Source organism: Pan paniscus, chromosome 11 (genome assembly GCF_029289425.2).
Source record: "Pan paniscus chromosome 11, NHGRI_mPanPan1-v2.0_pri, whole genome shotgun sequence".
NCBI lineage: Eukaryota > Metazoa > Chordata > Mammalia > Primates > Hominidae > Pan > Pan paniscus.
Window position 1 is genome coordinate 116124810 of NC_073260.2, and position 22736 is coordinate 116147545.

Here is a 22736-nt window from a genome sequence, read left to right on the forward strand (position 1 = left end):
ATTCTTCCCAAGAAACTGGCAAAAAGACTGCTGCTTACATCAACAGGCATCCCAGGCTAATACAGACCTTTCCCTTGTTAAACCCTGTGAAATACCAATTTTAATTGGAGAAGTCAAAGGTAACTTTGAAATCAGTGTTCATAACCACTGTTAGTATGATTTTCTCGTAATGAAGGAGTCAATGAAAAATAATAGATTATCCAGAAATAAATTCTACCTCTTTTCTTTAGAAATACATGAAGCATCTGTATATACATGTGCATGTGTGTTTTCTTCAGGGCAGTACTAAAATTAATTTTCATCTACCTTGCCTATATTATCTGGCAATATATACACCCTACCAAGAGAGGTCAATTCTAGAAAAAGTTGACTCCATGATAAAGTGTAAGGAAGTGCACCCTAATTGCCTAACCAGGGAGCTAAGTCAAGTCAGAAATTGGTAAATGAGTAACAATGTCTATTTAATATGTGTATATTAAAAATTGTTTATTGGATTCTGCTTCTGCTGATTTGAGGGAATTTGTATCATATGAGTTATCTCATTACTAAAAACAATCTAAAGTGGCACTAACCTCTTCTAAAATGTGGCTATATTTAAAGATTTAGATGGCTTTGTCTGAGGTTACTACTTGTTTAATAAATCTCCTGCAAGACAAGGCTTTTATGAATCAAGCTGACTTTTTTCCTTAGACAAGTTATGATGCACTTTGAGAGAATTTCATTAGTGTAGGAAATGAAATGAGCTACAGTAAAGGATCTAATTGCCCTGTGTTTATAGCCTAGACCTTGTCAGAGCAGTCCAGTATCTTACCTTTACCTTAACAGGAAGAGAAGCATTTGAAATATTGAGAGAACTGAGATTTAGTGATGCTGATGTGCTATATGAAATGTGAACAAATTGCATTTGGGTTGTTCCCAGTTCTGAATTAATTTATCTCATTAAATTATCAATAAGCTGGGTTATTATTTACAGTTCTTTTTCTGTTTCCCACTTTTTTCCTTAAGCTGCTTAAGGAGATATCTAGGAAGCGCAGAAGCATCCGTTATGGGAGAGAAGTTGAATTAAAGCCATATATTGCCGCTCACTTTGATGTCCTTCCCACTGAGTTCACCCTGGGGGATGACAAGCATTATGGTGGATTTACAAACAAGCAACTCCAAAGTGGTCAAGAATATGTCTTCTTTGTGTTAGCAGTAATGGAACATGCAGAGTCTGTAAGTTAATTATGATGGCATCTGTTTCCTATGGTATGCTTATACATTTTCACTGGAATGTGGTTATTTGGGGATTTGTAGGTATATCCATCCTCATTATTTCTCATGAACTTTTATTAACTTAAGTGTAATAACAGGCTGCCTACTCTTTGAACATTGCTCAATATACTCCTTGAGACTGCATTACAAATGAGACTGTGTCTCTGATGAAGGAAATTTAGGTGGCCCTCTAGTTTATGAAGTTCCAGATCGATAGGACATGGTTCTTGATACCTTCTGATGTAACACAAATATCATGGTGTTAGAACCATCATTGCTTACAATCTCCTTCCATCATCCTTTCAAAATGACTGTTTACCAAAAAAGGAGACTGTTACATAATACCTGATTGACATTAGCCCCTGTGATTGCAATGGGAACTCACAAGCTTGGCCATTCAACATGGCATATTTCTGAAAATACTGACTTTGGGGGTGATTGTATTTATTCTCCTATATCTGCCAAGTGAGACCACAGTGCCTCTCTACCCGGATTCATGAGGAAGGTCTATCTAGAAAGAGGCAAATACAGCAGCCTCTTTAATTCTAGAAATTTATGAGTGACTGTATCAGTGAAAAGCCAAGAAAGTTAGAAAATAATTTAATAAAAGAATTCCTAAGGTATTCTAAATAATGAGTTTTCTTCTTTTATGTAATCCATCTTGCTTATATGTCATTTTATGCTTCAGTTACTTTGAATGTTTAAAAAAAAAGAAAAGAGAGGGAGAGATATTGTAGATAGGAAGGGGGTGAATTTTGAAGTGGCAGTACAGATGAACATTTAATATACATATTATAAACTTCGTTTTCTAATCGGGGTCTAAATATGACAGGTGTGGCAACCCAGTTGAGCCAGTCATTTCCCATATAGAAGCAGCTCACAATGTATCAAAGATTTCTCCACATCAGGTGTTAGTGTGTACAGTGGGGCCTCTCTTCAAGTGACTGAAAGAATTCCCCCGTGGAAAATCAAAACACAAAGACAGCCTCTCTGCCTGGTTTACCTTTGTGCTCAGAATGTCATTTGAAAACAAAATAATGGCCTTCCTGGAATTTTAATGTAGAGATATGCTTTCTCTTTCTAGTTGAAGGTTTTAAGGCAGAACATCAAGGGAATGGAATGTTAAGAAATCATCTTTTTCTTTTATTCAAAAATGACTTTTAAATATTCGAGAGGAAATTTCTTTTAATAGCTATAGGAACATTTCAAAAAGCACACTTAGAGCATTGAGGTAGATCAGAGAATCTAGCAAAGAAGAGAAGTCTCATTCGATCCTGCAGACTGAACCACTGAACTACACACTGTGGTTTCTGATGTCTTCCGCTAGTGTTTTAAATGTGTCACAACTGATAAAGAGTCTGCCCCTTTCTTTAGTATGTCATCTGTTTATTAATTACAGAATTAAGAATTTTTTCCAAATTTGTTAATGAAGTTGCCCCTTTATTCTATCATCTTTCTCAGCATTGCTTTCAAATATATATGATATTTATTTTCTTTATATATCATAAATATTTTCAGGCCTAGGAGAGACTTGTATCCAGCTAGAGTCATTTTGCAGTAATAAAGCTTTTGTGTAAGCCTCAAATTTCCATAACAGATTATAACCATGTTCCAAGGGTAGACTGGTAATTTGCAAAGAGAAAATACTTCTCCGTCCCTCTCAAGGACACAAGCTATCCCCTAATCCTTTCTCTCATATTAAGAATGTCAGATAACTGGTTTGGAATTATCCAAAATTTAATCTCTTATTGCCACGCACAAGAAATTATATTTTTCATTAGGCTGGTATCATTTTATGATTTTGTTTTCTTTTCATTTTCATATGTCTCTGTTTCTTGAATGGGTTGGAAATCTATGTTCTTTGGGAAAACCTGTGCTTAGACTTCCGTCTCAATGGACCGTGATTATTATCTTAAAGGTTCTTGATAAAGAATTTCAAATGAGACAGTATTGCCTAGTTCTGTCTATGAAACTGTTTTAACATCACCTGCAAAATGGAGTGGGTAAAGCATAAACCAAAACAATTATATAAAAAATCATGTTTCTTAGATATATAGTTCTTTGCCAAGTCCTTTGTGTCAATCCTTATACCATACACATCTTTTTTTTTTTTTTTGGCTGCCTCTGAGAAGCTTGGACATATATACTGAGTTTTTGTCTTCTTATAATGCGTTAGAAAATCTGCAAATCTAGTCAGTCTCTTTCCTGGGCACAATGACGAAAATGAGAGAGAAGAGTAGTATACAAGCATTCAGTGGAACATCTGTTCTCCTGCTTGATGGCCAAGCTCATTGTACTTAAATTCAGAATAGATGCCATAAACTAAATTTTTTAAAGATGCAGGTTAAAACATTTAAATATATGTACCAATCATGAAAAGTGAGCATATATACTGATGTCTTGAGAATTTCAGCCATTTGAAAAGATGAACATTTTTTGTCTTATTCAGCCAAGATTTGCTGAGAACCCACTAAGTACAAGGTTCATTGCTAGCTGCTTTAAGCATATAAACACAAATAATATATAAATCCCTACCTTCTAGGAGTCTGTAGCTTCGCCAAAGAAAATGAAGTATATATACAAATAAAAAGCCAAAATACAGTTTGGTGAGTACCATTAAAAAAAAACAAGGACTAAATAAAAATTTAGCTGTATTATTTTTATCTTTTTTGTTTTTTTTAGTAGAGGGGAATGACCGATCACTGCCAGTCAGTTAAAAAGAGGTGGTTTCATTGGAGGCAGTATTCAAGTGGGGGCCTGGAGAGTTGTTCAATTTCAGGAGCTAAATGTTGTGGAACTTGTGAGGGAGTTGAGGAACAAGAATAGAGCCTTTAGGGAGTAGTAGCAAGAAGCCCACTGTGATGGAATGTGTTGTGTGTCGTAAGCAAGTTTAAAGTAAAATTGTGGATGCCCTTGAGAACCATGCTAAGTTATCTACATTTTATTTGGGAATCAAGAGAGAGCCTCTTGAAGGCTTTATAGTTGTAGTTTAGGATGATACCTCTAGCAGCAGTGGAGACTATTAGAGGAAGGAAGAAGCTCTTGGTATAGTTAGGAGCACATAAGTAAGGGCCTAAAGAAAAGTGGCACTCATGAGACTGGAAGAAGAGCACATGGACCTGGGGGACACTGATTAGCTAATATCAGTGTTTCCATTCTATTCCTTTTTTCTGTAAGGTAAAATCAGTATCCATTCTTAGATACTGAGAGGATGAGAGAATTTGGGAAGTCAGGAGGAAGGGAAGAAGGATCTGGGAAAAATTAAGAAACTCATACTAATTTGAACATATATGTAGGGGTCTCCAGAAATGATTGGAAATGAAGATCTGGGATTTCATAGAGTATCTGAGTTTAGGAACATTAATGAAGAGACAGATTCTGCATGGAGGTTGATCGTTAAAGCTTGGGCTGACCTTGCCAGATAAGAGAGGACAAGAGATGCTAGTAGAGAATAGAACTTAAGAATATGGGTTCAGGGCCAGCCACAGTGGCTCACACCTATAATCTCAGAACTTTGGGAGGCCAAGACTGGAGGATTGTTTGAGACCAGGAGTTCGAGACCAGCCTGGGAAACATGGTGAGACCCCATCTCTATAAAAAAATTTTTTTAAAAAAAAGAATGTTTGTCTATAGGATGGAGTCAGAGGTAATTAACTCAGCAGGGCATGAGCAGTTGGAAAGATGAGGATGGGACTGGTTTAATACAAAATTAAGAGAGCCAGAGATAAAAGTTTTAAAGAAGGCAAATCTGGAAAAATTGTCTAGAAAGGTAAAGAGTAAATAAAGGCAATTAGATTTGGCAAATGAAAAAAAAAAGTAGGACCAATGGTGGTTTGGAGTGAGAAGAGATGAGGAGTGACTGGTAGAAGCAGGGCAGTTCGTGGATATGGATTAGTTTCTGTTGGATTGGAAAGTAGAAGATAGGGCCTTGAAGGGGGCAGGTGGAGCCAAGAAGATGTTTTCCTAATATAGGCTAAAATGGGACAGAGCTAAATGGGATAGGATATCATAGAAATAAAAATCATCGATATTTAGTGCATTTCTTCTCCAAGTAACTGTATTCTTAAAAAGCATATTATCAGTTGTCTATTGAGAACAAACATATCAATCTCTGAGCAATAACTATAATAAAACTAAGTGAGAACTGCTGAATTCTTTTAAGTTCTAAAAATTCCATATTTTATAAAGCCATATCATCAGTTCTGTACATCTCGCATCTGTAATTTGAACTGTGGAATTCTCTTTTGAAATTGTAGACTTTATTTGTTTATTGTTTGGCCTCCATTTCCTAACTAATATGCAGTGGTATTAAGAAGTACCAAGCACTAAGAAGCATAGTAGTACTAATGACTACCGACATTCACATTTAATTAAATACTGACTTATTTTGCATTGTAAATATGTACTTTGGTCTCCTTAACTGTATGATAATGGCTTGAGGGCTGGAACTCTAGTTTTTCTCTTGATTTTTACACAGCACCTAACGCCTTGGCACAATGTAAATGTTCATTAAACATTTTGCAACTGGTTAATTACTGGTACTTTACGCTTCATAGGATCATTTAATACACCATATAGAAAGCCCAATAAAAAGTGTCTATGAAGTAATTTGTACTATCAAAATGATTTTATTATAAAATAGTTCACTCTATAAGGAAATTTGTATTACAAAACATCTTCCATCCTTTCTTTTCTTTATTCTCCTCTCCCCTCCCCTCTGTTTTGCTAATATTGCATCACACACTTATCATTAAATCCACTATTTCCTGGATTTTTTGCTTCTTCTAATGTTAAAGGTACTTATCTAGAAAGTCATTATTTTATAACTGAAATGGACTCTGCTTTTCCTCAGAAGATGTATGCAACCAGCCCTTACTCCGACCCCGTGGTGTCAATGGATCTGGATCCGCAGCCAATCACGGATGAAGAAGAAGGCTTGATCTGGGTTGTAGGTCCTGTCCTTGCAGTGGTCTTTATCATCTGCATTGTCATTGCTATTCTTCTTTATAAAAGGTAGGTTTGCCCAATGTTTCTGTTGTAATTTTGGAGGCTGCCTTATTTTTGAAGACTTGATCATTGTTCTGCTGTCCTTAGGTGCTTGATTTTAGTAGAAAAACTTCAGTGCCATTTCAATTATTTTTGGAAAAGTGTTTACATGACAGTAAGATCAAAATGTAAAGACTGTACTATTTGGAATCTTATTCAGTTTTGGTATAGACTTCTGTTGTCCAACATGCATCTATTCCGGCCTCCAATCTTCTGAGCTGCTTTATGCAGATAAGCACTTTTCATAACAATTGAGGCATTAGTGCATTCACAAGCAAATAATTCCATGCAAGCTTTCATTTGATTGTTTTAGATAATTAATTGCTCGATTTCAGTGTGTTTTTTGAAACACTATCACGATTTTGCAATTTGTATACATATCATAATTCTAATTTGCGCAAGTGTTGAGATAGCTCCCTGTAGCTATTTCTCAAAATTTAGCAAAAGCAGATAAAAATTAAGGATTAAGGAAGGGGAAAAAAAAGAGAGGGATGGAGAATGAATCGTCTCCCAATTTTCTTCTAACTCTTATTCCACATCTTCACTGGTGAATTCGTGTATGTGTCCAAAAAGGGATGCCAAGGAACGATTTTCCTTTTTAAAAAAATATAATCTCAGTCTTATTATGCCCATGTGTTGATTTGAGTAGTGTCTTTGACTACAGTTAGGATGCAAATAATCTGTATCTACCCACATTTTTCTGATATGCCACTCTTTTTCAATTTTATTTCTGCCTCTAACATCTAATCTCTAATAAGATTTTTTCCCCTAGGTCACTGGCCAGTCAGTTAGATAGAGGACATTAGTAATTGTTCTTATAAATTCTTTCTGTCTTAAGAATATAATTATAATATAAATATGAACTTATAAAGAGTAGCATATAATATACCTTCTTAAACATTTAAAATGACGAAATTCAAAATTACTTCCCTTTATATAGATTTTTATTTTTTTCCAATCCAAATTGTATTTTCACAAAATTTTAATCCATGTTCTCGTTTTCCTTGTGGTGTGTTATATTTTGAAATGCTACTGTGAAGTTGATCTCATCCTTCTACTACAAGATAGCTTCTCTCCCTGTCCCTAACCTTGGCCTTCAGAATCTAAAAAGAGTATCTTCATTTTGATTCTTGCTTACATGCTTAATCTAATAATCTCATTTCCATTCACTCTTTTTCCTACCCATGTAGCTCCCTTTTGGGGGGTTTATATTAATTATTTTCACCCTCACTCCCTTGCTCTTCTGTCCCTGGAATAACGTTTTTCCCCCATAACCTCTTATCTTGACTCTTAAAAAAAGAAACTCCTTCAAAACTCTTCTCCTTTGAAAAACTTGTTTTTAAAAGGCTCCATTTCATTTTATTCCAGCATTAAGAGACGGTTGAGAAAATAAAGGACAAATGAAAGAAGTTCATAACCATAACCCATTAAATTGCCTATCCTATTTTAGAGTTATAAAGAATGAAAGATATATCCATCATTATTTTTTTTCATGAACACTGCCATCATTCAATTATCCATGCTGTAAAATAGCTGAAAAAGTAAGTGTGGAAAGCCAAAATCTCCTCTCATTTGATGATTTGAATCTTCCATTCCAATCTGTATCTATAAGCATGTATCTTAAGGAACCCATTGTATTTTATTACCTCTCTCCATGTAAGAGATAAGGGCAGGAAGCATGAGGTTCCTGCCCCATGTGTAATCATAGACCCTGTTTGAGTCCAAGCGGGAGCTGGTGTCCTTTGTTGTCTGTACGCTGCACTTTTTTCCAGAAGAGAATTCAATAATAAAAAGCAGTGGTATAATTCTAATTGGTTTCTGGGAAATATTTATTTAGGTAGTCACATGCTACTATGGGAGTAGGTCAAAAAACAAGTGATTGTTGACAGGTGTATTTCTAGACCATATGACATGACATTTTGTGATTATTTGAAATGGGAAAAATTAATGCCTTATTTTTTAAGTTATGTTTTATTTGGATATACATAGCTATCATTAAATCATACCAAGCAACAGATGTATATGGTATTTGTGAATCAGTTATGTAAATTTGAAGAAATATGATTATAGCCCTAATAATTTTTAAAAGATAAGTGTTTTCTTTCTTCATCTGCAAGTGCTTAAAAAATCAACTCACTTATAATTTTTCCTAATCCCACAAAAAGAAGTATCATATTTAAAGGTTTTATGACTCTGTTGAAATAGAGTAGCATTTTAGTGTGGGCCTATGTAAGCATCGTCTAATGCAATTGTTGGGAAATGCACACATCCTCGAATGCTAAGTATATTTAGCTAACCATCTGAAGGCCCATGAAGCATTTCTGAAATAGAAATGCTTGCTTCAGCAGTAAAGAACATTCCTGACTTGAAATTCAAGTAGAACCAACAATGTCCTTCTTGATTATCATGAGGCAGTTCAAAAGGAAATCTTCTGTACCCAATGAATAGTGTCTTTTATAGCTTGGATTCTGAGCAAAGTTAATTACGTAATAAATAGTCCATTCCCTCTTTTTAGGTGCCTTTCAGTTTATATACAGGTCATTGGTAATGACTCAGAATTGAAAGTAGTATTATTATTATTATTGTCAGAATATTTTACTTCCCATATGCAAATAATGCTTTGAGAAGAGAATGAGAATAAAACGTTGTTGACTCACATTATATTGATAATCCACTTTATCATATATCTCTGCTTCTAAGATGCTAGCATTAGCAATAGGTCTGTAGCTACAGATAGTTTTATCATATAAAGAAGTATATTTTACCCAGCTGTCTGAGGAGACTTTGAGACTTATTCCTATTAGATCTATTCATGTGGAAATGGCATACTCTTTGATCTGGCATTCTGTTCATTTAACTTTTGTTTTTAATCTAGTAATCTGTATACCTATAATACATTGATAATCAGTAACAAAAAAAAATCACCAGGGCTTTGTAAGATGCCTAAAATACCCTCTGAATCATCAGAAAATTAAAATATATTTGGTATATCTTTAATGTTATAAATTTTCTTGTACTGTAATTTTGAAAAAATATTATATGGCCCATGACTTAAAATACACATTCCAGAGATAAGATAGTAGCAACGTTCGGCCAAGTCCTGGACTGAGGAGCCAGGAAACCCGAATCCAAGTCCCAGTTCTGTGACTAGCTGGTTGCATGGGGTAGAAATTCATGCCAACACTCTGAGCCTACATTTCTTCATTACAAAGTTAGTGGGTGGACCAGATAATTAGACCTTTTTAATCATAATGCGCTATAATCTGAAAACATTAAACACCAGGTAATAGTATTGGTACTGCACGTCCATCTCCTCCAACAAAAAATTCACAAGGCAATTGAAAGTTCTTATTCTGTATATCTGTTACATATGTAAGGCTTTTCCGACTTTATTCCAGAACTGTCCAAGAATTATTTATATAAAAAATGAACATTTAAAAATAAACTGTTAACCTTACCTCTATGGAAAAGCATTTCAAGATGGATAAAAAGTGTTTATTACATACTATGGAATCAAAGAAAGTGTAGATCAGGTGGTCCTAGAAGTCTGAGATGCACTTCAGGCAAAATTAACATCCTTGAATGGTAATAATCTAGCCTGCATGCACACTATTTTTCCATCCCCATCCCAGGATGTGGAAACCATGAGCTAGATGAGACTAAAATATAGGCTTCAGTTTTTCCAGCCTTTTCCTGCTCCAACACTGGCTCTCTGCAAGCTGTGTGTCTTTAGTCTTCTCTTTCTGTATCAACCCTCCATACAGTTCCAAGCCCTCATCAAGGAAATGCAGTCCAGAATATTTTGAGATGCTATGAAGAAATATGTGGCCACACCCAACCATACTGGAAGCTGCTGGTTGACTCTGCTTTCTGGTTTCTGAGTAGGCCCTCCCTAGGTTAGGAATGCCTTTCCTGTCACTCCCCTGCCACTCCTTTTGGCTTGGATAACTCCAACTCATCCTTTGGAAGTAAGCTAGGATGCTACCTACTAAATCAAGCCTTTCTGGGTGCCTGCCTCATCTTCTATCCTCTCTTCTCCTTCCCTCTCTAGCAGTTCGGGCTGCCTTAGGATCACTTTTCCTGAGCTCTTAAAGTACTTTCTACTTGTCTGTTGTAGAACCTACTGCATTACTGTCAATGCCCCTTTTCTTGGCACTTTGCCTCCACTAAACTGCAGGTCAAGGACTCTGTCTTATTCATTATTGTGTTGCTACTGCCTAGTAGAGTGCCTGGCACACAAAAATATTGAGTAATTAAATGTATACAAGTCAAACAGTATTAAACAAACTCAATTCCTTCTACATGTTGACTCCATCACTCAATATCAACTTTATTTTGGCTGGCAAGAGTTACAATAAAATCCTTGGCCTATAATTTAAATTTACCAGTTGTGAAAGCTTTCAAACTTAGATATTTGTACCACATATGTACCCAGGTGTATGGTGAGGCTGACCTTTATCTAGAACTATGAATTTGTGCATATGAATACTCAAAACAGCCTTTTAATACACAGAACTGATAATTTACTAGATGGTTTTCCATCCTGAGGCATAGATTTTTCTACAACTGATTCCCTGATAAAGTCACTGATTTTAAAAAGTGAGCAAATTGGAAACATTTATATAGAATTCTTTTTAACCTGGCACACTACGTAAATCACTATAAAATTAAGAATAAGAAGAATTAACCAATGTGTTTGATATCATTTTCATCATTTACTTTGTATGTGTGTGTTTGTACCATTTAAATGTGGATTTTTTATTTTTGAAAAGAGATGGATTGAATTATCTCACAGGGCCAGATATTCCAGCCACTTGGGTATATATTTCACTGGCATTAAGAAAAACTTAGTACCTTTATTTTGCAACTGGGAACTCACTGAAAACTTTGCAATTTGCCTCAAAGTGAAGATTTTTAGATTAATTGTTTTCAGGAAAAGGTTATACTCTGCAGAAATAATATGGTTATTTAAACAATCAACATATTATCACAGGTGAAAGGATCTATAAGCATGAACTAGTTGTGTTCACAGACAGCACCACAGACTAGGAAAATACATGTTCTGTCAATGGCTGGTAATAAAATGTTTTTCTGGATTAGCCCAACTGTATTAATGGGCCATGCTCTGTAGATTTATAATGATGGGTATTATATTTTCCTAAACTGAAGATGCACTTAATCCTTCATTGGAAAAAAGATGTGGCAAGAGGTGTTTGAAGAAATCATTTCTGCCACCTTATTACCTTTTGGTGTATTATTCAATTGTGCAAATTTCTGTATACTTCAATACAATTTGCAGATATTTTATATCATGAAAGGAATGACATACCTCTTAATTGAAGGCTTTTTATTTTAAATGAATGAATTTCTTTTATGGAATGATGCTGTATTCCCATTGAGTACATTAGTTTTCTCATAGCATGTTTTTTAAAAATCAAATTATCTCTCCACTATCGAACACTTCCTGGGATATAATTAATTGTGGCAGTATTTTATAGGTGATGGATAAAAGTGCACATGGCATTCACACACACAAACACACACACACACACACACACTATGTATTCAGTGATGTAACTTCATGTCCTCTGTTTAGTTCATAATCAGAGGTCTATAAATATTTTGATTCGCTGTCGCTTCTGAATGTATGTCAGTTATGTGTCCTTGCTTGTGAACACTATTTCTTAAATCTTGGTTGTCATGGTTATCCTTGTTACCATTGGCCAACTAACATTTAGCCTTTCTTTTTCCTTTTTTTGCTGCATTAAAATGGAGCAGTAAACCCGACAGGTGAGGAATAGAGAACAAACCCCTTTAATGTTCAGTAAGAAAAAAATAAACTGGTAGACTTCAGAGTTGTTGAAGAGGGGAGGGCGGGGCTGCACACAAAAGATAATACCTGGCACGTGGAAGATGGGCAAAGCCTACATATACACAGTAACTTCATTAGGATGATTCTGGGGAAAATAAATATTTTGTTTACATTAGAAAAAAACAGATTAAAGGCAAAGTTTAAAAGATAGTACACAAACCAATATCTGAGTTTTGTTTGTGGTCAAGATTAAAATGGGAATTTGTGTGTGTTGATGTGTTTACAGAACAGAAATGTGAGGTGTCTCATAAACTGTTTTGTTTTGTTTTGTTTGTTTTTACCAAAGATTAGTTTTTAAGTTTGAGTACAGATCACCTAATGATATTAGCATTTTCACACCCTGCAAATATTGATGACAGTGCCTTAGTGAGAACTCTTCCCTAATTCAAAATTATTATCCATGTCTCCCAGTCTTGAATAATAATAGCAATAATAATAGCTAAAATATACTATGTGATTATTGAATGATTAATCCAAACTAACCTTCTAGCTTTCTAACTCATATCTATATATTCATATACACTTATGTATAAATCTACACATGTAACATATATATAAATTCCTGATTAAAATTAAACTACAAAAAGCATCTTGAAGATCACCTACCTTTCTCCCAATGCCATATTCCAGTGGTTTCCATTGAGTGGAACTCTGGACCAGCAGCCATAGCATCAGCACCACCAGGGAACTTGACAGAAATACACACCCTTGGACCCCGCCTCAGACCTACTAAATCAGAAAGTCTAGGCATTGGCCCACCAGGCTGTATTTTAACAAGCCTTCCCAGGTGATGCTGATGCATACTAAAGTTTGAGAACTATTGCTGCATTATTTACACTAAAATCACTTTATGTTGGTCAGCAAGCCTCATGTTCAATGATAAGAATCTTTAAACCTCTATGAGGGTGTCTTCTTTGTGTGGACATCTCTAGTATCCATTTGTCCAGCAGAAAAACACGTGCAAAATAGTTTGTTTTTGTTTTTTCAGCCAAAAGACAAAACACTTTAAATTCACTTAAAATACTACTTTTCATCGGCCAGGCATGGTGGCTCACGCCTATAATCCCAGCACTCTGGGAGGCTGAGGCGGGTGGATCACAAGGTCAGGAGATCGAGACCATCCTGACTAACATGGCGAAACCCCATCTCTACTAAAAAATACAAAAAGTTAGCCAGGCATGGTGGCGGTCGCCTGTAATCTCAGCTACTCGGGAGGCTGAGGCAGGAGAATGGCATGAACCCGGGAGGCAGAGCTTGCAGTGAGCCGAGATCGCACCACTGCACTCCAGCCTGGGCGACAGAGTGGGACTCCGTACCTTTCGTCATAGCACTTTTCATATTTTACAACTTAATGCTTTCTTTTTCTATTAAAATGAGAGAGTTGAACCAAAACTTAGACATCCTCTTCTAATCTCCCTCTATTTTATACACAAATAAACTGAAAAGAAAATTTGTAGTTGACACATACCAGTAGTGGCAGAGTTGGGATTACATTCTTAATGTTAACAGAAACAAATATTTTGATTGATTTACTTGAATATTGATAGTAGATATTTCTAATAAGTATATGTTTCTTTCAAAAGCCTCTTCTCACATGTCTGTATATCTTTGTTTCAAGACCATAAATTGATCTTTCACTCAACTTCTCTTTGTTTTTTTCTTCCCCCCTAGATGAGAGCCTGGTGAAAGCAAAATACCCCGTAGACCAGAGTAGCGTTTGTATTGTGTATTACCCACATCCCAAACAAACACATGCTTTTGTAGTATTAGCAGTTTCTGACAGATCCAAAATGTCAAGTGGTCTTCCATTTCCTTTTCACCTACATAACTCCTCCACATAGTAGATAGTTCTCACTGCAAGAAATAAACTCGCACTAACATTTTATAATCTTAATAGAAAAAAAATAGAGCAAGGCAAAATTTAAAATCTGTTTCTATTCATTATTCTTTCCATGTTTCAAATTGAAAATGAGAATGATGAGACCTCTGAAATTTATCAGGAAAAAGGTTACTACTTACATTCATGTTGGGCCTAATTTAGACCATTATATGTCTTTTAATATTTTATGACATCGTTTTAAAACTCTAGTATTATTACCAATGATGAGCAAACTCTTCATCTTCCACATCTTTCCTAGAAATGGTTTCTGTGTTAGAAAACAATCATTCTAGCACATCACATAATAAGTGTTTAAAAATAATGTGATAAGAATGTGGACAGCCAGAATTATCCATGTTGTGATCATCGAAAGAAAACTAAGCAAAATACATTTAAGCAGCTGGTTTTCTATTTGACTAGGATTTCAGGAGTCTGAGGTTTTGGAAATAATTTCATTTGAATAAACAGTGAAAGAGAAGTTAGTTATTAAATGTCACTACATCCCTCCCTGTTCATTCAAATTGTGAATTGTAATTTTAGTCCCATGTCTTGAGTTTTCTGAGACTCACATCTTTGCAACAAGATGTAATTCCTAACTTTCCTTGCACCAGAGAAATGGGCTAAATTACTTTAGAGAGTTTTCTTTTCTACCCTCCAGCTCAGTGTCACTCACCCCAGCCACAGGGAAAAAGAAGATAAGGAGGTTACCCTACAATACCTGTAAGAGTAAAGTAGTTTTCTTGCCCAGATAGATATTTCTAATTCTGGTTTCCATAATCTTGCAAGAATGACAGAGCCACGTTGGGAAGGGAGAAAAATCTAAATTTTAGTCGTTGGGCCTGACACATTAGTAAAGAAGTGCATCCTTGCCAACTTATGCAAAATGATCAAAGCATGAGAAGGGCCATTGGTATTATTTGAAGTGAGAAGACCAACCATATGTTTCATGTGGAATTGACTGGCTGGCTGCACCCAGTGACGTTTCATTAACCCATTTCGATTTTGCATCTTCAGTGGTAAAAGGAATCTCTTAGTGTGGTGAGGCGAAGATCCATAGCACAGACGCAGTGACGTTGCCTCCTCGGAAACTGGCCATCATGTCCTCCTTTCGCATGGTCTTATGAGCCTGTCTTTTTCTTCGTCCTCATATCTTTTTCACCAGCCCTTTGTCTCTTCTTTTTCTTTTCTTCTTCCTTTCTACTCCATAGAACTGGAGCTGCCAGTACCTTGGCAGGTCGCAGAATACTGCTCACCTCTGATTGGTGGAATGGGTTGGCAGCACATTTTGTCCCAAGGCTGTATCTGACACCTTTAGGTAGCAAGAAGAAATCCTCAGACAGATTAATCTAAGGTACCGAGAAAGCAACATGTCTAATAGGACTTAGCCATGAAAATGTATTCCATTAAGGATGTTTCGCCAAAGGCGTTGCACTTGAGCAAATCATGTGCACGTACCCTTTGTATCAATCTTCTCTTCACCCCCTGGTTAGTTTTATTTTATACAGATGAGCAGAAATGGGAAGAAAGGCTATTTAACAGGAGCCCTCTGGCTAACCATAGAACGACCTGGGTGGCATTGAATGAGAGCCTATTGCCACAGCAACACTAATGAGCTGTACCACAGTCACATCGAACAGAGAAAAGGAAAGTTCCTAAACACTGTGCAGCACCTTTCCCCCCCACAATAAAAACGCCTTTGCTTTGAGCAGGGGTGAGATACTAGGATTGTGACTCCGGTGTAGAGATTGCAGGCGTTAGTATTTGGGGAAAAAAGCACTGTTTGAAAATGGCTTCTATTGATTCATTGGGTTTTTAATCTAATTCAAGCTGGAAGAAGATAGTTAGGACTCTGTGATTAATTTTTTTTGGATAAAGAAATCTTATATACAGATCTGACATTTCTTGCTTAGAAATTTGTTAAAATTACATAATGAGAGCTTAAATGGGGATATCTAATAAAGCTAGTAGATAGCTTTTAAAACAAAGTTAAAATGTATTGTGTGAAGAATCACATTTATAACAAGGCACTGTCAATGGCACCTTGAATGATTATCAGGAGTGCTGATCTACCCACCAGGTGAAATTACTTTTTCTCTGATCTTTCTGTGAACCTTTCATTAACAAAATATTAATCACAGTTAGCTTAACACTGTTAAGAGCTAACACTGTTTTTTTCCTTCACATTTGAAAGAGAAAGGGGAGTTTTGTTTTACCTGGTCCCGATTATCCTAGGCATTAGGATAACTTGGCATCTTAAAAATGCGCTTGTATTTACCTGCCTTATGGGTAAATCTAAGGCATCTACTCTCTGTAGTCACCACTTATGTATACTTAGGGCTAAGGGGGACAGATTTAGCTGTTCAGCTTAAGGTTAGGTATTTTCTCTATGGTAACAACAGTCTTAGTATTGGCAACTTAGGGGTATCCTATCCTGTTCCTCACAAATAGAACTAGTAGATAAGAGAGAATTGCTCAATAAGGTTCCATGCGTATCTCACCAAGATCCCCTTGAAACCAAAAGGCAGAGTTGCTGAATTATTTAATCCTGCAGTTGGAGGAGGACTTCGAGATCATTCACTTAAACAAAAATTTTAGACCTGAGAGAACGATTAGGCCAGGGGGGAAAAGCAACCCGAACTGGGTCACAAGTCAGCTGGGTTGAAAAGTTGTAAAACTGAAAACTTGGGAGGTGGGGGGAGTGCAGGTGCAGTTCTCTGCTTTTCTATCGTTTCAATTGATTTTTCTTTTCTTCTTAAATTTCTGTTTTCCCCCTATAGGAAGAGGGCAGAGTCCGACTCTAGAAAAAGCAGCATACCGAACAATAAGGAGATCCCTTCACACCACCCAACAGACCCTGTAGAACTGAGGCGCCTTAACTTTCAAACACCGGGTAAGAAGCATCACACATCTAATCCACACACAGTCTTTCCCAGAAGTTGTACAGCTCAATTGATATTAAGAGTTGAAGGTATCACTTTATTTTGAACCATTTTGTTCATCCTGCTGTTTTATTTTGCTATTATGGAGACTTGCCCAAGCAAAAGTCTGAAAGGAAATTAAGTTCTTTCTGCAAACCTGAAATGGGGTAGGGAAGAAAAAGAAATATGGGTTTCCTTCAAATTTTGGAAGAACTATAGTCTTTATAATAATATCTACCATTTTTATGGGCTTTGATTATTGTTTTTATTATTTCCAATGACACCAGTCTGGAAAGAATTCAGTTTCTCATCAAGTGAATGAATGAGTAAATGGATGACTGTACACATCTTTCATCCCATGGGAAAGCATAGATTTGTTCTATATTTTCCTTTTTGTTTGTGTTTATGGTACTCTGAAAGAGGAAGGAAGAAAGGGAGGGAGGGAGGGAGGAAAATGAGGTAAATATTTTTAAATATTACCTATACTAAATTTCACTGATCACTTCAGGCTTCTTACTAGAGAGAAACATAAAGTGACTGAGGATAACAAAAAATATACTTGTTTCTTAAAATAAAGAATATTAAGTGCTTTAACAGAGGAACACTACTATTCCTACCGAGGGGCCTTCTGTACAATATTGTTTATTCATGCCTAGATCTATTTGACTTTTTCAACTAAAGCATGTTTATGCCAAATGAATGGCAAATTATGAATGGCAGAGGGAGCTGAAAATATAAAACCGAGTGACCCTATCTTAATATGTTGTGATAATGAACAAAGTGAAAAGCTAATCTAAAGAAGTCTTTGGGATTAAAATGTGGTTGCAGTGTTGTCCCACAAATTGTAGACAAGTTTCTTTGTGCCATATGGATGTTCTGATTCACAGTATGATACACTGCAGATATATTACAGTACACATTTTACAGTGAATTATTTTGAACATGGTTTATTATGTTCAGCATATTTTCTCTTTTACATGTAGATGTACCATAGTAACTAGTAACTCTTCAATTGAAAGAAATGTTTAGCATTTTCAGTGTGGCTATACAATCATCATAATGTCGGTATTTAAAAAAAATTCTAACTCATATGAGGTTAGACTTTACAAAAAAAAATTATTTCATCATGCACCGGGAACGTGTACATGATGATTGAACAAACTTGTGTCATCTTCCAGGATAGGTCGTAGCCCTCTGGATGCATCTTGTTGAGTCACCTACTCAGTACTTTATTAAGGCAACTTGATATGAATTAAGTTACTGTAGTAAATTTCGTTGGTTCAGCACTTTTTGAAATAAGTGGATACTAACTACTTCAGCCTACAGGCAACTTCTTTTTGTTTTTGGTTGTTTGTTTGGTTGATGGATTTTTTGAGACAGGGTCTCACTCGATTGTCCAGGCTGGAGTGCAGTAGCACAATGACGGCTCACTGCAGCCTCATCCTCCCAGGATCAGGTAATCCCCCTACCTCAGCTTCCCAGGTAGCTGGGACTACTGGGGCCCGCCACCACATCCAGACAATTTTTTTTTATTTTTGTGGAGGTGGAGTTTGGCCGTGTTGCACAAGCTGGGGTCCAACTCCTGGGCTCCAGCAACTCACCTGCCTCAGCCTCCCAAAGTGCTGGGATTACAGGCATTAGCCACCACTCCTGGCCTACAGGCGACTTCTTAATAATGGACCCAGGAATTTATATTCCTTTCAATTTAGCAAACTCAATGTATAGAGGACCCAAAAGCTGAAGAAATGATCTGCTACATGATTCCTTGCATTTCTTACCTCATCACCCTGTAAAAGAGCAACATGTTGTGGAAATAGAAAAACGGATCAGATTTCTCAGTACCTTGCTGCTATCTCTCCACTGCCCCTCCTTCCTCTCTTTTTCACATAAATGTCATTTGTGCTGGAACCAACCTTGGTCTTCCACTGGAGGCAGAAACACAGTATAAGGTTGAGCAGAAAGGCAAAGGTACCCCCAAAAGAAGGGAGCCAATGAGAGTGCTGCTACACCTCACCTCCTCTCGCACCAACAGAAAATATTTCCGGGAATAAACACAAAGCAAGAATGGGAACTGTGTAGAGAGAATGATTAAAAGGTGCTGGTGACTGCAGGTAAGAGAATAGGAATGTCTTCAACCAGGAGACTTCTGTCTGCAAGTACTTCTCACTTTCAGATGTAATTTTGCAAATATGGCCAAACTCAAGAATTCTATTAGCAATTTAATTTTCCCAATGTATTTGGGAATATTATATCCATTTATAGAGAGAATCTGTTAAATTTTACGTAAGATACCAGAAAGAAGAATGAATGTTACAATTGTAACATCTCTTGTATCACCAATGACTTTACAAAATTAAAATGGGGACCTGAGTATAAAGGAAGGTGTCATTTAACTAAAGTTAGACTTATCACCTCAAATGAATAAGGGAATAAAGTAGACAAAATGAGATAAGAGAGGAGCTGTAGTAGGGGAGGAGACTAGAAAAGGAGAAATTGTCCTAAGATCCTAGCACATCTGTTCACTCAGGAAGCAGTACATTATGCCCTTTAGCTCAGGTAAGCAATTCACTTAAGCTTGATTTGCTGAAATTGTTTATTTGCCATCCAAGCTCTATGTTGTGGCCTGCTGTCTGGAACATTTTTACCATTTTACAAAGGAAATAGACTCCGCTGTTAATATGAAATTAATAGAGATGTGACCATTTGCTTCAGCCTGCATAGATTTTAGCCAGTGGCTGTTAATTACCATAATTACTTGCCAATAGGATGAGAGCAGAATGTGGGGTTGTTAACCCAGTAACCCTTTTGTGCTTGTTCTTCTCCTCTTTTTCACGAAGAATGAAGGGTTTTCTTGGATAATGAAATAAAATAATCCTTTATTAGGTGTTGCATGACAGGTGCTATGATGCTAATTTTTAGGTTTTTAAATTATTTACATTTCACTATCTGAAATGTGGCTTTTTAATATATCTACTATGAATGTATAATTGCTTATCCCCAAACATTATAACACTTGAGAATATTTATTAATAATATACATAAGTAGAGAATTAGTAATCCACACCTTCTGTTCAAAAAATGTCTTTCAATGAAATAAGATGCCTGTGATTTATATAACCAGTACCTAGTACAGAATTTGTTCCCAAAGGCAAATTGATTTCTGCTTCTGATGGGTCTGTTATGAATGATAAAATAGCAAACAAACATTACGATTTGAAATTCAGTAGGCCTTTCAGAAGGTAAAGAAAGCACATTGCTTAGTTCAGTGATTCTATAAATTCTACTTTCTCAAAAAAGTCATCTTGTGAATGAAAGATTGATTTACATTCTAAGTTATTTATTCTTTTGGAGAATTGAGATTTAAGAAGTCAGATCTTTTTTCCTTAATTCTGCCCGATATTCCCAATTTCATATAAATATAGCATTCCAACAATCTAAGTACGTCAAAGAACTGTACCCTCAAATGCAGTACCAGAAACATAGTTGGGTCAGAAAAAGTTAGATTTCCGTCCACCGTTGCTCAGCTAAGGCACAAAGAAAAGACAGAGAAACCTGCTTTTTTGTCAGTATAACCATCCTTGTGAGGTTGGAGAGTGTGGAGAGGAACATTGCTTTAGCACATTTTCAGACTTTTAGACAAGAATCAAGTCACTCTCTGACACTGCTGAGAGCCTTCCAAAGAAGTAGCTTGGACTTGAATCTGTACAGAGCACCTTAAGGAGTTGCTGTATCTTCTCATTCTGAAGTCACTGATGGTGCTGGCAGCTAGAGGTACTTCAGGGCTGAAGCCCACTAGTCCGTTATTGGCAACAAAGTTCTTGGTCTTTTTAGCATTAAGATGAGTGAAAAAAGAATCACCAACCCAGCCTCTTCTGAAAAACTATTTTATTTTTCTCTTATTGAGCATAATGTAATTGTGACTTAACCGATTGCTGCATCAGAGACAATATGGAATTGTTGAATAAATTTTTTTTCTCCCTCTAAATGGTAGTTTTTCTAGGAATAGGACTAGATTCAGGATAAACAGTCTGATAGGATCCCAGGATGCTGCGTAGTGTTAGGACTAATCTATTACTTAAGTGATGGGTTCACATGGTAAGTCTGGACAAATATACGGGAACATTTATCATTTTTTGTGCTTGTACACTTTCATTATTAAAGTATACTTTAAAATGAAAAAAAAAATCCTGTCAGTCTGTGAAACACTGTATGTAAACACCTGATCAGGTCGGGGAAGCTCATGCTTTCACAATTGAAAGCAGGCACCTCAGCTTGTAAGTATTTTGCATGATTGATTGTAAGTGTCTGTCTTATTGTGGTTCAGATGGCAGTGTATAGCCAAGTTATATTTGAGACAACATGAGCTACCTAATCATTTAAGAGAATAATGATTTAAACAATAAATCATTATTAGTGTACAAGGCCAGCCAGAATTAGTGTGAAAAAGGCAATTTAAGTAACATCAGTTGTATCACCAATAACTACCAAATTAAAATGGGGACTTAAGTATATAGGAAGGTATCATTTAGCTAAGGTTTGACTTATTAATTCTAACAGATAGTGGAATAAGATGGGCAAAATAAGTAAAAGAGAGAGGTGATGTAGTAGAGGAGTTTACTGGAATTATTAACTGCCGATCAAGTTTTACAAGTCTTTAAGGTCTATGGAAGAAGGGAAGAAAATATTCACTTATAAAAGATGCATTTAAAGGAAATGTCCATTAAGCTCTATACATCTCTGTAGACAGCAGTAACTGGGTACGCACTAGGATGGGTGAATAGATATGTTGCTTGTTAAACAAAGATGAACTGTGTTAGCCCCATTTGCAAGGAAAGTTTTCTCTTTCGTTGTTTTATAAACAATTTCCAAATTACTTTAGTCTCTCCCTCCCAGAACATCTTTTTAATTTCAAAAGCAACATGTTTATTGGGGAAATTTTGGAAAATAGAAAATAAGCTTGTTAACAATTATTGCATATAGATTGTGACCATTTAGGTGTTCATTATGTTACTCTTTAATTTTTTGTACGTTTGAAAATTTTTATAATTATATGGTGGGAAACGGGCCAACAAAAGCACTTTTAGAGAAGAAAAATTACTCTTCATTCCATCACTTTTTTTCTTTTTTTATTTGACATATTTAAAATTAAAATTAAAATATTTTGTGTCATTACTCCAATTTAGTCTCCAGAAATATCTGCCATATACAGTTTCATGTATATCTTTCCAGAATTAATTTGTGTATGTAGTTATTTAAATGATATAATATAAAGTAGGTAGGGCTGTGTGTGTGTGTGTGTGTGTATGTCATATATGTATACACACACAATTTGCTGTTGTGACATTTAACTATATAAAAATGGACTTTTTTCAAGTGAGTGTATTATGTCTTATCTTCTTTTTAACAGATAATGACAATGATGGTAGTCAGTTCTGTAGATATCAAAATGTATTAACTCATTCCCTATTAATGGAGGCTAAGTTATTACTCATGTTTTGCTATTACAGATACCACTGTAATGAGCATTATTGAGCCCATATATTTTGACACCATCATTGCTATTTCTGCATGTCAGACACCTGGAAATATGATAGCAGGGTCCTAGGATAGGCACATTTACCATTTTGATAGAGAGACCCAATTACAGACTTTTCAAAATACTGTAAAAATCCTTTACTGAAGGTTTGACACCCTCTGGCCCATGGCCTTTAGAATTGGGCAAAATGATGAAAATAAACATAATATTATTAAAAGATGGTGATATATA

The 22736-nt window shown here is 35.9% G+C and overlaps 1 protein-coding gene across 43 annotated transcripts in view; it reads left to right on the top strand.

The window, feature by feature from the left end:
* The window catches only part of PTPRD (protein tyrosine phosphatase receptor type D), a 2308100-nt gene that overhangs the window by 2156315 nt on the left and 129049 nt on the right, over positions 1-22736 (top strand). For 22 of the 43 annotated variants that reach the window (XM_055092142.2, XM_055092140.3, XM_055092139.3 and 19 more), the window contains 4 exons: positions 1006-1215; positions 6107-6267; positions 12076-12090; positions 16829-16941. In XM_055092142.2, coding sequence (XP_054948117.1) covers positions 1006-1215; positions 6107-6267; positions 12076-12090; positions 16829-16941 — 499 coding nt within the window. The remainder of the gene's footprint in view (positions 1-1005; positions 1216-6106; positions 6268-12075; positions 12091-16828; positions 16942-22736) is intronic. The other 21 variants (XM_055092148.1, XM_055092153.2, XM_055092154.2 and 18 more) reach the window with 5 other exon arrangements.